Source organism: Pelophylax lessonae, assembly GCF_965119305.1.
Source record: "Pelophylax lessonae genome assembly, chromosome: 8".
In the NCBI taxonomy this organism is placed as follows: Eukaryota; Metazoa; Chordata; class Amphibia; order Anura; family Ranidae; genus Pelophylax; species Pelophylax lessonae.
Window position 1 is genome coordinate 265,985,360 of NC_138775.1, and position 16,904 is coordinate 266,002,263.

Consider the following 16,904-nt stretch of genomic DNA (forward strand, 5'->3'; position numbering starts at 1 on the left):
CTGTACATTCCCAGTGGCATGTTATTGCTAAAGTGTTTCTCCAGGAAAAACAAATCAATGAACAATCAAAGGTTGTTTTTTTATAATTCTCCTTCCATAATAACACTTACTTACTTTGTAATCTTGCTCTTTACATGGTCATGAACCTATTTCTTTTTTTAAATCAAGAACAAGTTTATTGAGATGCCACCAAACAATACAGTAGTGCAATAGTACAGGTGCATACATAGCAATACAAACACAGCTGAGGGTTGCTAAGTTAACCATCGTGCAAACAGTTACCACCTAGTATACCTTCACATCTTCACAACGATAAACAAGTGCGATTCTACCGTACCAGTCTTTCCAATACCAGATCGGTAGGAGCTAGACCCGGGGTAGCTGGCCAGCTACCCCATCATTTTTCAAAGTTAAGAGGAGAACCCCTGTGCTGAAAGATAAGCTTTTCAAATCGTAGTGTGTTGCCCATCTGTTTAAGCCACATTCTGTGGGTGGGTGGTTCCGGTGCGATCCATCCAGTGAACTAACAAAAGTCTGCATGCCTTAAATAGAGCTCTCGCCACTGCCTGTCCTGAGTGACCATGTCAATTATACCCAGTATACATTGTTTGGGGTCCAAGGGGACCACTATACCCAGAGCTTTATTTACCGTGGCCACTACCCTGGACCAATATCGGTGCAACTTAGGGCATCTCCACAGCAAGTGAATTAGATTGTCTGTCTCCCCCCCACATTTACAACATAGTGCATCTGGACGTAAACCCATAGAGTGTAGTTTAAGCGGAGTGCAGTGAACTCTGAGAAGAATATAAAGTTGGGAAACTCTCTGGGAAACAATAAACAAGCATAGCCTAACCGCCTCCAATGCCTCCTCCCACTGTTCACCTGGAATCTCACCCACATCCTTTTCCCATTTATCACACAAAGTGTCGGGAAATCTCTCCAAGTATGCCCCCAAAAGGGTGGCATAACAGCAGGATATAAACCCCTTAGTTGTGGCTGTCTGTTGCATGAAGGCAAATACTGGCATAGGGGAAAGCTCAATGCCCTCCAGTGCCGTCTGGGCTTTCACGGCATTTTGCAATTGTACATAGTAGAATTTCATATTTAAGCATTTGGGCAAGCAGTTGGGCAAAAGACAAAACTCCGCCCCCATGAAAGATGTGATGGAGATGCGTCACCCCACAGCACGCCACCTGGTCGCGCATTGTAGTTTAAGGAGCTCAGAGTAAGTATTATTATTCCATATTGGACTGTACCTAGTGAAACCAAACACCCTCTGCAATTGCTTGGATTAATCCTATATTTTCTGAATGAGACGGTACGTAGGTAACGGTTTATTTGGTTTGGCAAACAGCTGCGCCTCCAGGCCCTCCACTAGAGAGGTCGACTCACTATATTTAAGCATAATACATAGTGCTGAGGTTAACGGTACAGCCGCCAACCCCCCCCCCCCCCCCACCAGGTGTTGTAGCTGGGAAACTATGTAGTACAGCCAAGGGTTAGGGAGGACAAGCCCCCCTCCCCCATCCTTGGGTTTTTGAAGTTGCTCCAACTTTACCCTAGCCAAGCCTCCCTTCCAAATTAGATCCCTGAAGATGGAGTTAACCGTCCGGAATATTTTCAATGGTATCACCACTGGGGAGTTAAGTAGGCAATAAAGCAGCTGAGGCATGAGAATCATTTTAACAAAATTTTCACTCCCAGCAACAGAGAGCAACAACCTTTTAAACCTATCCTTAAATTTCACCAGCAACGGAAGGACGTTAAATCTACAGAAGTCCAGCGACACTGGCTAAACCACCCCGTCCAGATGGCAGCAGGGCAGACTTGGTCAAATTAACTGTTAGCCCAGATTACCTCCCAAACTCTGTGATCGTGGTCATGGTTTCTCTGAGCGAGGAGTCAGAGTCCCCTAATAGCAAAAGCATATCGTGCGCACACAGTAGAATTTTCTCCTGTATAGCGCCATAGTTGAACCCCACTATCCGGTCATTGCTTCAGATACATGCAGCCAGCGGTTCAATCGCCAAAGCAAACAGCAGTGGGGAGAGGGGGCACCCCTGTCTAGTACCACTATGAACCTATTTCTGATCTGGTCTTGCCAATGTTCTGAAGCCCCAATACTAATGGCTTTTTTCCCTAGCATTGCTGAGACCAAGAAGCTGTTCGGTGTCAATCTCCCTGCACCAGCTAAGTTTATATTCCACTCTGCATGTGCTGGAAAGAATTAGGGAAAGGACAAGGTGCAACATCAATTTCGGTATTGACATCACAGCTGAAATGCGTCTCATCACTGACTAAATCAAGGATACCCAATATAGATGGGCAGTGGTCACCTGATCGCAGAATAATAAATATTATAAAAAAGGTAATTCGAATGCCTACTTTAGAAAATACATAGTAAGGAATGACAGAGCCATGATAGAAAGCCAAATATCTAGGCTGTGTTTTTAATGCCTTTCTATCTACTTTAAGAATAAAACTCTTCTTATTACCATGTAAACCTTTAAACTTTTGCCAAAAGGCTGACTGTTTGCTGGGCATCACTACTGCTGTATCACTGAAAATGTTGAAAATAAAAGAAGAAAACCTGACAGGAACAGGGTTTTTGTGGATAGTGAAAACTCTTTGTTAAGAATTCCAGTGGCAAGACTCTTTCCCTTCCGAAAGGTAGAGATTGCTTGATTGTATCCTTATATCTCTTGTGAAGGGTGAGAGACCCTTGTAGCGGTCACAGCAGGTGAGCAAAGCTGGGAACTCTCAAAACTCTCTATAACTGAGAGATATATATTAAATATTATGTAACCCTAACATTTCATATTCCTGATATGTGTCTGTTGTACCAAATACTTGTGTTAAAAACATCCTGTTCTCTCTGTATTTATCCGAGTTGTTGCTATTGCCATCTATGAGGGCTTGAGTCTCCAGGAATATGGCTGCTGTCAAGTGATTTTAAGGTAGGTTATAGAGAGGTGGCAGCACCCTCTAGCTTTAGATCACTGTGAGCCTATATAGTTCAGCTATTGTTGTCCACCACTACCTCAGTTGCCCCAGTCAAGACGTCCGTTAGAACAAAATGCATAGGGCGGAGTTTCAGCAGTGACATCATCATGCCCGCCCGGGCACCGGACATTGTCACGTACCTGGTAGAAGAGCTTGATATGCAGAAGAAGGCCTCTCTTACACCTCTGACTCTGGGCCACTTTTAGAGGAGACAGGTAGTGCAGGAGTGCCTGATGGTCTTGCTAGCAGCAGGGCTGGGCTGAATCTCCTGGTGAAGCTGCAGGGCTGGACCTCTCGGTAAACCTTGTAAGGTAGTCAGCATGCCAGAGGACAGCAGGTAGATTGTAACAGACACAGGATGGCACTTGAAAGCAGCAGGTAGAAAAACAGGCACAGTGGCTAGCATTGTAGAGGTTCCCTATTGGCTGGAACACAGGTAGGGTCAGACAGGCTGGGTCATACAGGCAGGCAGATCAGGTACGGATGCGGAGGCTGGAGCACAGTCAAGGTACAAGCCGGGTCGGTAATAATCAGCAGCGTGGTAATAACAGGTGCAGGCAGGAGCAGAGTCAAGGACAGGGCAGGGTCAGTGCAGGAAGAGAGCAGGAGTAAATCAGAACAAGCCAGGTCAATAACTGGAACAAACGCAGAGTAACAGGAACAGGAACAGGACACACGGGAACGCTGTAGACAAGACAGCACTGATGCTGGGTACTGTCCCAGTTTAAAAAGTCCACTTGGTGCCAACATCTGTCACGGGGCGCACATGCGCATATCCCTTAGCATTTAGATGTACATTGGTGGGCACTAGTGCACCTTTCCTCAGTGAAGTGCTGAGAACAGAAGATCTTGACTGCTAGGATGCCCTTCCTGACAGACGTTTTATGTACTTGATGCTTATTTTACTCCTATTTATGTAAGTAGATTACTTCTTTAAAAAATATGCTTTTTGAGATATTGTGCAGAGAAAGCTCTTCTTCTGTTCTGCATGCGAATGTTTGAACCCACTCGTGGCTGCAAGTGTATAGCCCTGTTTTGGGTGTCTGAAGGTGGGTTGAGAAGTATCTGAGATGATTCTATATGGCTGCCGAGCTTGCCTTGAGGTGTCTGAGCCGGAGTGCAGCGGTGTTACATCTGTCCATCCATCCAATTAAGGGTCTATTACTAAGGCATAGCAAGACCTGTAAAAAAGTATTTGTTTCTGGTAAGAGGCAATTTTTATTCCCTGAGTGGAGCACTTTGTGGGGATCACCTAAACCAATGGATCTCTGTGTGGAGCACTTAACATCACTGCATATATATTGTTTATCATTTTATTGGGATTAATTTTCTTCTTTGGACTGTTTGTTGCACGAATTTCAAGAATTATGGGACTTTTGATTTATTCACTTTTATTTTGACTTTTGTTATATACTGATTTTTTTAAATTAATTATGTATTTTATTTATTTATAAATTATGTAATGCGCTATATGCAATTTATAAGACAGCGCAAAACATTTTTTCTTTCGGTTTGGTATTTATGTTATGTGAGGTATAGTGAGTGCAGCTATTTCCATTGTAACGTGATGGTTTATACCTGGAAAGCTATTTGTATTTAGATAAACTAAGCGCACTTTATAATTTTTTTTGCTCTCTGTATTGCTTTTCTGTAAGAAATGCCTGATGATCCTGCCAGTCCCCTTGCTTTCCTATTAGAAACTGACCGGCTAGAAATAAGAGCACATTCATCCCAGTGGTCAGTTTTCTAGTTGTGCTGAGAGAATAACCTGTCTGTCCTCCAATGATCAGACTTCTGTTGACACAACCACCCCCCCCCCCCCCTTACACACACACACACACACATTCACAGGGAAGATTCGTATATTGCTGTTTCTCCACCCAGTCAGTGTCAGTGCTTAAGGTATAAGTGTCAAACACAAGGCCTGTGGTCAAAATCCAGCCCTCCAGGCCACTTCATGTGGCCCTTGCACCGATCTTGCAGGTGTGGCAATCCTCTGATTTCTGCCTCCACCTTGTCTCAGCAGTCAGAAGCAGAAAGGATGACAGAACTCCACCCCTAGGTCCTGCACTTTACCGTGCAGGTGCGGAGAAGCTTTTCTCTGCCCCCCCCCCCCTACCCATGTCAGCAATTGGCAGCAGAACTCCTCCTACAGATCCTCCAACTCTCTGTCTTAGCATTCAGCAGACTTCAGTCCTCCACTGGTCCTCCTCTTAACCCTGCACTTTCTGCTTCGCAGCTCCACCCCAGCTTCTTCCTGACAGCAGCGCAAGATAAGGGGGGTGTACGGTGATGTAAGGGAGATTGGAGGACTCTTGAATTCCAGTGGTGGGTGGGCTCTTCAAATCTAATGTAAGGGGGGGGGGGCGGTGGGGTGCTGTAGATATCTAGTCTTACAGATACAACCAGCCTTTTGAGGGCAATCATAATGTTGATGCGGCCCTACAATGAAATTGAGTTTGACACCCCTGGCTTAAGGAGACTAATTTAAGGCAGCAGTAGAGTGTTTTAAAGGATCACCTCCCAACCTATTTATACTCACATTAACTGCGCCCCTCTCTGCTCCACTAGAGCTGCCTCAAAATACTAATTGCTTTTAAGTATGGGGGAGCATGTGACTTCATCCCATGATGCAGTGCTCAGGCCTTAGCAGCCAATGGCAAAACCTGAACATTATTATGTGTGGGAGAGGGTGACATTATAAATCCTGTGTAAGTTCTAATACCATCTGGCAGAGAGTTTATATAATGAGTTTGGATGATGGAGCAATAAAGTGGTGGGGGAGTGGGCAAATTAAGAGTCATCTTAATCTTTACTTGGCCAGAAGTGCAGGCCCCATGTACAGTCTGGGGATAGGATCCAGGAGGGCTCCACAGGGACACATGTATCAATTTGAAGAGCATTTTAGGAACTTGTAGACATCACAAGGTGCCTGCAGTTCAAAACGGTCTTCTAAGAAGTGCTTTACGATGGGTAACTTTAACTTTAGGTGCTAAAAAATGTGTTTGTTGAAGTTTACAATGTGCATAAGTAAAAATGGCAAAGGTGACAGTTTTCTGATAATATATGCAGTTTTTTCTGCCAGAAGAGAAACAAGACATTTACAAACAATGCATTGCAAATCATTTCAAACAGTAATATTTCAACAACATAACTACAAATGTCCCACATTTTATGTATTTCACATCTACAGAAGAAAGAAATTACGGTTATCAGCATGTAATTGCAGCCAACCTTTTCAGAGACTATCATTTAATAAAATTACTGACATATATTCAGAATTTCCACACAATTACCCAGTATCTTATTTTTTTCTACTATGTGACTTGGAAAAACTTTTTCCATATTTTAGATATGGGATAAAATGTCTTATTGTACACAGAACACAGCACTCAGAGGTCAGAGAAAAGCTGAATGACCCAATTAAGAAATAAAGGAAATACTGCAAAGCCTTAAAAGTGGGTTCTAGGATGCACCTTGCTAAACACAATGTACATCTAAACTCTCCACGTAACGCTTATTCCAGTGTAATTTTAGAGAAACAACGGTCCAATGAACACTAATTATTTAAAAGGTCTCAGTGCCCTACTCCCATCAACAGTTATACACATAGAATATTTCAAAACATTAGACACTATATGTGACCCTTTACTACCTTTTGTGCGTTTGGCCAGTAGACCACCCAATGGTTGAAAATTGAGGCATAGGAAGCAGAGGGAGCAGGCCCAAGCTATTGATCAAGGAATCTGGTCAAGTTTTGTACAAAAGATCTTCCTGGATTTTAGAACTCTTTTGGTGCTCAACGAGACAAATAGAGCTGAAGGGCGCCAAAGGTACCTAGAGCCGAGGTTGAGGTCCCAGAGATGGGTTGAAAGTCCCTCCACACACAAGGAGGCTTGTTTATTTTTAAAAGGTACCTGCAGTACCTCTTTCTTATCTGATGTTTGTGTTTATAGTTAAAAAAATGTAACAGGTTCGGTTATATCTGTCACTTAGGCGCGATTCATGCTGCCACGGCTTGGCATCCGGCTTGTGAGAAACCAAGTGACATAACATTTGAAATACCATGTAAGTCAATTAATGCTGTCTTAATTACCACTACTGAAGTTGCTCTGACTTTAGAAAAGGTTCCTGTACTACTTCAAAGTAACTTCTAACTGACTTGGGCCCATAGACTTTAATGAAAGTCGCCTCCAAGTTGGATCCTCATCTATATGGATGTGATTCGGATCTGACATTACAGGAAACTTACACAGGCATTCCCTGCGGTGTAATATAAAATAAGTTGCGCTGTGGATGATGTATACAGGTTGACTGTATGGTGAAATAGTGAAGAATCCGAATAATGTCCAGAATATGGAAACAAAAACGGGTAACTTGTGCAGGTACCGCTTACCGGAAATAAAATAAACAAAGGCCCATCAACATGTTCAAAATACGTCCTAGGGATGAGGTCCAGGTGGACTACCAGGTTCCAACGCGGATCCCTCAATGGAGTGGTAACATGTGTGATACAAAAAAATACACCGCCATAGCGTAAAACCAAAAAAAAAGATTATATATGTAAAGAAAGGACACCCAAAGTGCATTGAGAACACCACTGCTCCCGTAGTGAAAAATGTGATAAAGGATGCCACAGAACCCCAATAGGTACTCCTTACCAAAATATAGATGAAAAATAGCAGATACACCAAAAAGGGGGGAGAAGGGGGATCACCCCAATAGGACAGCAGCTTACCACAAGGATGAATATGGAGAGCTTATATAAGACTGGATAGGTGTGGTCTGAACATGCAAGCAAGTGGGGGAAACACCTCTGATGGATAAAACACCCTTACCGACTCCCGATGATAAGGAGGCAGGAGGGATGTGTATGGAACCGATCCGTTGTGTCTCCTCACTCAGATAGGGAACTCAGATGGACGGTATTGGATCAACCATAGATGATACAAAATATGGAAAACGCCATAGTGTAAAACCCACGGATGTATTTATTAATAAAATAGTAATGCACTTACAGACAAACAGAAGATCTAATGCGAAGAGGAAAGAAAGCCGCCGGCCGGACGGCTCCGCTCGCCCGTCCCTCGTGGACAGCAACGTGTAGGTGACGTCAGCACGCCGTGACCTGACGCGTTTCATCAAAGATGATATTCTCAAAGGTGTAGCTCCTCCCTTGCTATAAAGTTACATCAAAATAGTACTCAAGTCGCATCAAGTCACCAGCAAATCGCTAGAAATTCCCCTGGCAAAGTCATACTGTAAGTCACACAACATTCAGGTCGCAGTAGGGTGAACAAAGTCTAACTGTGTAAACGTGCTCACAACCGGGATATTTGCTAATATCAAACAAAGTTACTGTTATATCCCTGTGTTCACTAAACAATCTTTCTACCAGAGCCAAATTTATCATTATGGAAATAAGATTGTGTCTAGGATGCAGATGGGGCTAACATAGAAACATAGAAACATAGAATGTGTCGGCAGATAAGAACCATTTGGCCCATCTAGTCTGCCCAATATATCTGAATCCTATGAATAGTCCCTGGCCCTATCTTATATGAAGGATAGCCTTATGCCTATCCCATGCATGCTTAAACTCCTTCACTGTATTTGCAGCTACCACTTCTGCAGGAAGGTTATTCCATGCATCCACTACTCTCTCAGTAAAGTAATACTTCCTCATATTACTTTTAAACCTTTGCCCCTCTAATTTAAAACTGTGTCCTCTTGTGGTAGTTTTTCTTCTTTTAAATATGCTCTCCTCCTTTACCGAGTTGATTCCCTTTATGTATTTAAAAGTTTCTATCATATCCCCTCTGTCTCTTCTTTCTTCCAAGCTATACATGTTAAGGTCCTTTAACCTTTCCTGGTAAGTTTTTTCCTGCAATCCATGTACTAGTTTAGTAGCTCTTCTCTGAACTCTCTCTAGAGTATCTATATCCTTCTGGAGATATGGCCTCCAGTACTGCGCACAATACTCCAAGTGAGGTCTCACCAGTGTTCTGTACAGCGGCATAAGCACTTCTCTCTTTCTACTGCTTATACCTCTCCCTATACAGGCTAGGTTCCTCTTTAATCTCAGAAGGGCCCCTGCAAGGGCTTATCTGAAGATCAGAGACATACCTAAATGTTGTAAAACCAATCTCCTCTTTGGCTCATTTTTTATCCAACCCAGAGGAAGCAAACTCCCTAGCCTGTGTTTTCCCATACACATGGTAGCCATAGTTATCACACAGTTCCAGAGAATCGGTGACTGCCCCCTCCTCCACCCAACAACCAATGTCCCTTTTCATGACTGGAAGAAGATTTCCTAAAACCATAGTGCAGGACCTCAGTTACACACTGAAGGAACGGGGCTAAAATGCTGTAAGCAATCCTTATATGCAGTGTTATCAACTTCTAATACATTTCATACGTCATCAATGCAGATACAGTTATCTTACATTTATACAGTCTAAAAGCCAGGTAAGACCAGTACCTAATACTGGATAAGGTCAGTAAAAAAGAAAAGGCTTTGGGGAAAATGTGTGTTCCTTCCAGATGAGTTGGCTTTGGGAGCTAATGATCAATGCCTATAGGGCCCATTGGAAAACTAGCCCTACATCCTGCTGCTGACTGTGTAACTTTCTACTGAATCCCCAGTCCTGTGCATTTAGGTATGGGAAACAATAGGTATTTCTGTACATCAAGCAAAGCTACACTTCATGCCTGCAACTAAATACACCATTTAGGGTTCATACACTATATGGGAGCTGCTTTACTTCTCAAAGGATTTACATTTCTGTCCATCCATTCCTGAGATTTACATAGCTCAGCCAAAATTGATAATCATCCTGGTGAGCTGACTTTTCCCTCGTGTAGCTAGGCAACACATCCTGGTCATCTTCCTGTCCTCTGCCTGTGACTAAGGATGAAATTAAAATTCAGCCTTTGGTTCATGTTGAATCCCAGGAATATACAAAGTTTGCCAATTGTGAACGTTTGGCTGGAAACGTCACAGGTTTACCACCAGAAATAGGGAACAACCTAGGATTCACACCTTCAAAGTCACAGAAGCCAATGCTTTGAAGGAATGGATAACCCGGCCCCCTTTCTATAAAATAGTGAGCTCACAGTAGCCATTTTATAAGTGTTGTGTAGGGAGAGATACATTTTTTTGCATTGTTACATGCCTCCTCTCCCACTTCCTCTCTCCCAGAAGTGCCCAGCTTCTTATGCATTTTGGTTGAAAATAGCTTATTAGCCTTACAAATGGACAGAATTGAATAACAGTATTCACCCCTCTTATAGACTTTATTGGGGTGTGCTGCAAACTTCAAACAAGATTTGCAAAACTGTTTGAACAAAACCCAGGTAGCTTTGCCATAGCTGTGACTGCAAATGAAGGACCAGTAACAGACATTTATCTTTTGTGTTAAATAAAAATAGGAAACCCTTAATAAGGGTGTATTAGCACCATTTCCCATTTTAGTTTAATGTTTTTATAGTATTTCACTATAAGGAATGCAGCTTCATTGTTTATAGTACAGGAGAGCAGGCCCCATTTTATGTTTTTTTTTTATTTATCTTTTGTGTCCTTTCCTTTTTTAGAATGTATGTTCCTAGCACATGTGCAAAGCAGGACACCTGATCGGCCCCTTGTGCTGCCCCTTGCTCTCTCGGTTCTCTCTAAATTCAGTTTCTTACACTAGTTTCAATAAAAAGGCATTTAAAGTGATTATAAAGTCTCATTTAAAAAAAACAAAACAAAAAAACAAACATGTTATACTTACCTGCTCTATGCAGTTGGTTTTGCACAAAGTGGCCTGGATCCTTCTCTTCTCGGGTGCCTCTTCTGTGCTCCTGGTCCCTCCCTCCTGTTGAGTGCCCCTACAGCAAGCAGCTTGCTTTGGGGGCACCAGAGCCGAGTCACAGCTCCTTGTCTCCATTCAGACATGGAGCTGCGACATTGCCCCGCCCCCTCTCTCTCCTGATTGGCTGACTGACTTTGATTGACAGCAGCAGGAGCCCATTGCGCCCCACTGCTGTCTCAGCCAACGAGGAGGGGAGTTGTGGGCGGCTAAGACACTCCTGCAACATCGCTGGATAAAGATGGGCTCAGGTAACTATTTGGGGTGCTGAAAGGGGCTGCTGTATACAGAAGGCTTTTTTTATCTATTCTTAGTGCATAGAATGCACACATATATATACAGTGCATTACAAAAGTATTCAGCCCCCTTGAACTTTTCGACCTTTTGCCACATTTCCGGCTTCAAACATAAAGATATAAAACTGTAATTTTTATCGAAGAATCAACAAGTGGGACACAATCATGAAGTGGAACGAAATTTATTGGATATTTCAAACTTTTTTAACAAGTAAAAAACTGAAAAATTGGGCGTGCAAAATTATTCAGCCCCTTTACTTTCAGTGCAGCAAACTCTCTCCAGAAGTTCAGTGAGGATCTCTGAATGATCCAATGTTGACCTAAATTACTAATTTATCAATCAATCAATTTATCAATCAAGCACAGTGATACCATGATCATTAAACTAGGTATTGGTACTTTTGGCAGTGTGGGCAGGTGCCAAGTCCTGCTGGAAAATGAAATCAGCATCTCCATAAAGCTGGTCAGCAGAGGGAAGCATGAAGTGCTCTAGAATTACCTGGCAGAGGTCTGCGCTGACTTCAGACTTGATAAAACACAGTGGACCAACACCAGCAGATGACATGGCTCCCCAAATCATCACGGACTATGTAAAATGTTGCATTTCATTTGGAAATCAAAGTCCCAGAGTCTAGAGGAAGAGTGGGGAGGCACAGAATTCAAGTTGCATGAGGTCCAGTGTGAAGTTTCCACGATCAGTGATGATTTGGGAGTCATGTCATCTGCTGTTGTTGGTCCGCTGTGTTTTATCAAGTCCAAAGTCAGTGCAGCCCTCTAACAGGGAATTCACACTGCCAAAACTACCAATACCTGGTTTAATGATCATGATATCACTGTGCTTGATTGGCCAGCAAACTCGCCTGACCTAAACCCCGTAGAGAAGATTAGGGTATTGTCAATTTGTCAGGAGGAGGATGGGAGACACCAGACCCAACAAGGCAGATGAGCTGAAGGCTGCTATCAAAGCAACCTGGGCTTCCATAACACCTCACTCAGCAGTGCCACAGGTTGATTGCCTCCATATCACGCCGCATTGATGCAGTAATTCATGCAAAAGGATCCACGACCAAGTACTGAGTGCATACTATACTGTACATGGACATACTTTTCAGTAAGCCAACATTTCTGTAATAAAAACCTTTTTTTTGTATTGGTCTTATGTCATATTCTAATTTTCTGAGATACTAAATCTTGGATTTTCACTAGCTGTGAGCTGTAATCATCAAAATTAAAAGGAAGAAATTCTTGAAATATATCACTCTGTGTGTAACGCATCTATTTAAAATACATGAGTTTTACGTTTTACTTTCTGAATTAAATTGCTGAAATAAATTATGATTTTCTTGACGATATTCTAATTTTATGAGATGCATCTGTTTATATACTGTATATATATATATATATATATATATATATATATATATATATATATCAGTTTTAAAGAAAGTCCCATTCGATTACAGCAAACACATTTTTGGTGTTCAAAAGGTCCCCCTTCATTAGAGCTAAAAAGTATTTTGGGAGTGATATACCAGATGCTGGAATTGAGTAATATGGTGTAATCCCAGTGGAATATTTCTACTGATGAAAAACAAGTGTTAGTCCCGGTTCCCATTTGTGCGATGCGGGAACGCTGCGAATATGCAGTGTGATCCCTCATCGCATCCGCACCCCTAGCAGTTCACACTGCCATATGCGATACGCAGGGGGTGTCAATTAAAAGTTAACGACACTCCCAGTTGCGATTGCATAACGCAGTGCGATCTGCAAGTTCGCACAGAATCGGATGGCACTAGTGTGGACCACTATGCGATCCGATTCTGCTGCGGATAAAAAAAAGGGTCAGGTGCATGTTTAGTGCAGATGCGGTGCAAATTCAGCCACACAAAGTGTATGGCTGAAATTTGCACTGCACATGAGATCGCATGTAATTTAGGAGCAGTGCGCTCCAAATTACATGCAATCTCCGTGATTGCACTAATGTGAACCGGGGCTTAAGGGATCAGCTCCATATGTCAGTTCACCCTACTTCTCCAGATTCTATACTTTTGTACTCACCAAAATAGATTTTGTATTACTCAGTGGGTTCAAGAATGTATCAGACCATTCAGAAAGACTTTTAATAAAAGAAGAAATATAAACAAACCCCAGGCTGTTTGGTCATGTTGTCCTCATCGACCGACTGAAGAAATCTTGACTCTGTAAAGGGAAAAACAACAGAATGTTTTTTCCACTTTATTTATTTATTCATTTTAAGCAAGCGAGATCCGAGTGAATATCTGCCTTAGGAAAATCAATGGAAAGTCACTGAAGCATTTTGCATGGTTATAGACTACTACTTCCCACATATCTCTGGTATGAAAAGACAGGCCTTGTGTTGTGGTGAAGCACAGAACAGTATCTGACCTTCACCAAAGGAAAGGCCGCACTGCGTTCAAGCTTATAGTCAACAAGATGGGGTTGTATGGTGTCATGAATAAATGCTAGATCCTTGTACACAAGATTCACAGCACCACATTATATAAAGAAAGAAAAAGCTGCTTTCCGTGGCACTGCGCAATCAGTTAGTTATTCAATCCCAACAGCTTTTGGAGGTTTAGCCCCTTCTTGGTCCAACACCAGTACTGCTTGGACTGCAAAGAACCAGGTAGACCCCCAAAAGCTTGTCCAGAAAATGTAACTGTTAAGAAAGTATCCTAGACAGTATTCAACAGTGTTGTTATAATAGTGCACTAATATGGCTACAATCATGTTAAAGCAGAACTAAACCAATTGGATTTAACAGTTACTGAAAACAACTACAGTATGTTCAAGGCATGCCATGAATGAGAACTGTCACAGTTTGCTCTCAATGGAACTGAACTCAGAAAATAAAAAAAATCAAACAGGCTCTTTATTTCAAAAGAAACATGCAATATGTCTCTTCTGCAATAAAACGCACATACCTGCCTGTGCGCTATCCTCGCCAGAATGTAAAGGGAGCAGCGCAGCTACATTTACATTTCCAGCACAGTCCCAGTGTGCCTAGATGCAAGACTCCCACATATGCATGGGAGTGAAGTCAACCTACGATGGCCAATCAAGGAGGCCAAAGACCAGCACTCAGAAGAAGCCAGGGAGAAGATGCTGGAGCAGAACCTCGCGGGTGTGGAAGGAGTGGAGCCCAGGTATTTGTGCCTTTAGTTCCACTTCAAGCTTCAATAAACCCTAAACATTAGATTGACAGTCAGAAATACTCACTCAGAGACTGACCAAATGTACTGCATACAGTGGCTGAGACATAAGAAGGGGTGTCTTTCTGTTTATTACATGGGCAGTGGGAGGAAAGAGGTGTTAATTATCCTTCTCCTGCGGAAACCAATGCTCCATACATTCATTATTTTGTATAATAAAGGTTTGCTTTTAGCACAAGTCCTGTTTTTAGAAAATGTTAATTGTCCTGTAGAAAAAAGGGGCATCTTAATAGGTTTACATCTGCCAAATCTATGACAGCTGTTAAGAGCGAACTCTACAAACCCAAAAAGAGAAACGTTTTCCCTAAACAATAAGTATGTTATAAGAAAACTATACGTTTGGGCTTTTTTTTTTACTAATACTTACATGGGTGGATGTAGCATTGGTCTGATGCTGTATCTGTCCCCCCCGCGCCTCTTCACTGAGAACAGAGCAATCGAACACCGCCGATCGCTTGGTTCTGACAGCTCCCAGAGCAAAGACTGTGAGTCAGCAGCTCTCTGCTCTGCCCCTCCTCGCTCAATGGAGCACTGGGCTGTGGAGGGGTGGGGAGCGGCTGGCTGAGAGGCTAAGCTGGTTGTCAGTCCAGGCATCTGGCAGATCCAGACTTCGTGGTCATGATGACACGGTGCCTGGACCGACTTCTGTGACGTCACTTCAGTCCGCTCTCTGCTGAAAACGGGTCACAGGAGTGCAGAACGAATTGCACTTCTGTGATCCATAGGAGAAGTTCAGCCAAAGGAGCCTTGGCTATACTTCTCCTTTAAAGTGGGAGTAAACGTTCATGCATGACTTTTACCTTTAGGTAGGCCTATAGTAAGGCTTACCTATCGGTACAGTAAATATCTCTTAAATGTGCACCGCATGTGCTCTGAAAGAATGGCATCGTTTTTGGTGAGATACTCCCAAAGGGAAATCGAGTCTAAAGGGGGTGATAATAACAAAACTACTCCCATAAAGATTCACTCAGCATATGGACACAAACAGCTATTTCTTCTGAATAACAGAAGGTAGGAATCTACAACAACGTTTGTTGCAGTCCTTCTTTGCAGTGTACATAGATCAACCAGAGGGGAATGTTTTTTTCCTCAACTAAAGCGGAGTTATTTTTTTTAAGTAAATGTATTTGAGACCAATACCTAGCCTGTTACAGTTCGTTCACATCTGCTTGATGATGCAAAATCTGTGCTGATATATTATTTAAAAAAACTTTTACGTATACAGTATTCCAAAATTGACAATACAAAAACTGCTGCTGAGAGGCTGATATATAAGCCCAAGAAAATTTAAAAAAATGCTTTCAATCCTTTAAAGGGATTGTAAAGACTTAAGATTTTTTTTTTTTTCTTAAAGCATTCTATGTATATTCAAACCCGGGGCAAAGGAAGGGTTATTGAACAGGTGGGAGAGTGGTTTGGTACTAGAGATTAAAGAAGCTTGTTTATATAGAGCATCACACAATGCCAGGGAGTGAGAGAGGATAGGGGCGAGGACTGCGGGTCTTCGTTTAGGACTACTCCAGAGCAGAAAGTCTATAGTGTGCAGGGGAACTTTCTGTCTTTCCAAAGCAATCCAATCAGGTTTGGGGGACCCCTAGAGTATACTGTGGAGATTTGAGCTAATTGCGCAGCCTGATAGTGCCACCATAAATTGGGTAGGCCCAGCCCCCCTTGACTTTTCAGTCGGTAGAGCACTTCTTTAGGGCAGCGGTAACCTATCCTCCCCCAGACAAAGCAGATGATTTTCAATTGAAATTTGAGATGTAGCGTTTTCTTTATCGGAATGGGGAGGGACATGAAGAAGTACAGAAGACGTGGTAGAAGAGTCATTTTGATAGAGTTGATCCTTTACAGCCAGGATAGATCCCATTTTGCCCATAGTTTCTGGAACATAGGGGGATAATTAACAGAAAACAGTTTGTCAATGTTGTGGGGTAGATTAATTCCCAACTAGGGAATGGAGTAAGAGGACCAGGAGAATGGTAAGTGGTGCCTCAACTGGTCTACTAGCTGCAGAGGAACCGAGATGTTCAGTGCTACAGAGTTATAGACATTTACTTTTAAGCCCAAGATAGAACAAAAATATTGGAGCAGTTTAAATACATTAGGGGTGGAGATCAGGGGGGGTGTGATAAAGAGCAGTAGGTCATCCGCAAACAACACGCATTTATGTTCCTGGGGACCACACAAGACTCCCTTGATATCAGGGTGTGATCTAATGGCGATTGCTAAAGTTTCAATAGCTATTGCGAAAATTAGAGGAGATAAGGGACAGCCCTGAAACAGTCACAAATACAATGCCTCCTGCGCGTAGGAAAATGACCCCTCCAGATAGGTACGCTTAGATCTTCATTACACTTGAAAGTGGATAACCACGGTCTTGCTGCCCTCAAAGACTTGGGGAAACATACATCTCCAAGATCAAAACATTCAGGGGAATGGGAAATGAATTAGTCCAACCACACTTACACAGGTTGAACTGGACGGACTGTTGTCTTTATTCAACCTCAGCTACT

The 16,904-nt window shown here is 42.6% G+C and overlaps 1 protein-coding gene across 1 annotated transcript in view; it reads right to left on the minus strand.

Moving 5' to 3' along the window:
* The window catches only part of LOC309561428 (serine/threonine-protein kinase TNNI3K), a 466,208-nt gene that overhangs the window by 243,458 nt on the left and 205,846 nt on the right, over nucleotides 1-16,904 (minus strand). The window contains exon 19 of the mRNA XM_082265332.1: nucleotides 13,302-13,354. Coding sequence (XP_082121458.1) covers nucleotides 13,302-13,354 — 53 coding nt within the window. The remainder of the gene's footprint in view (nucleotides 1-13,301; nucleotides 13,355-16,904) is intronic.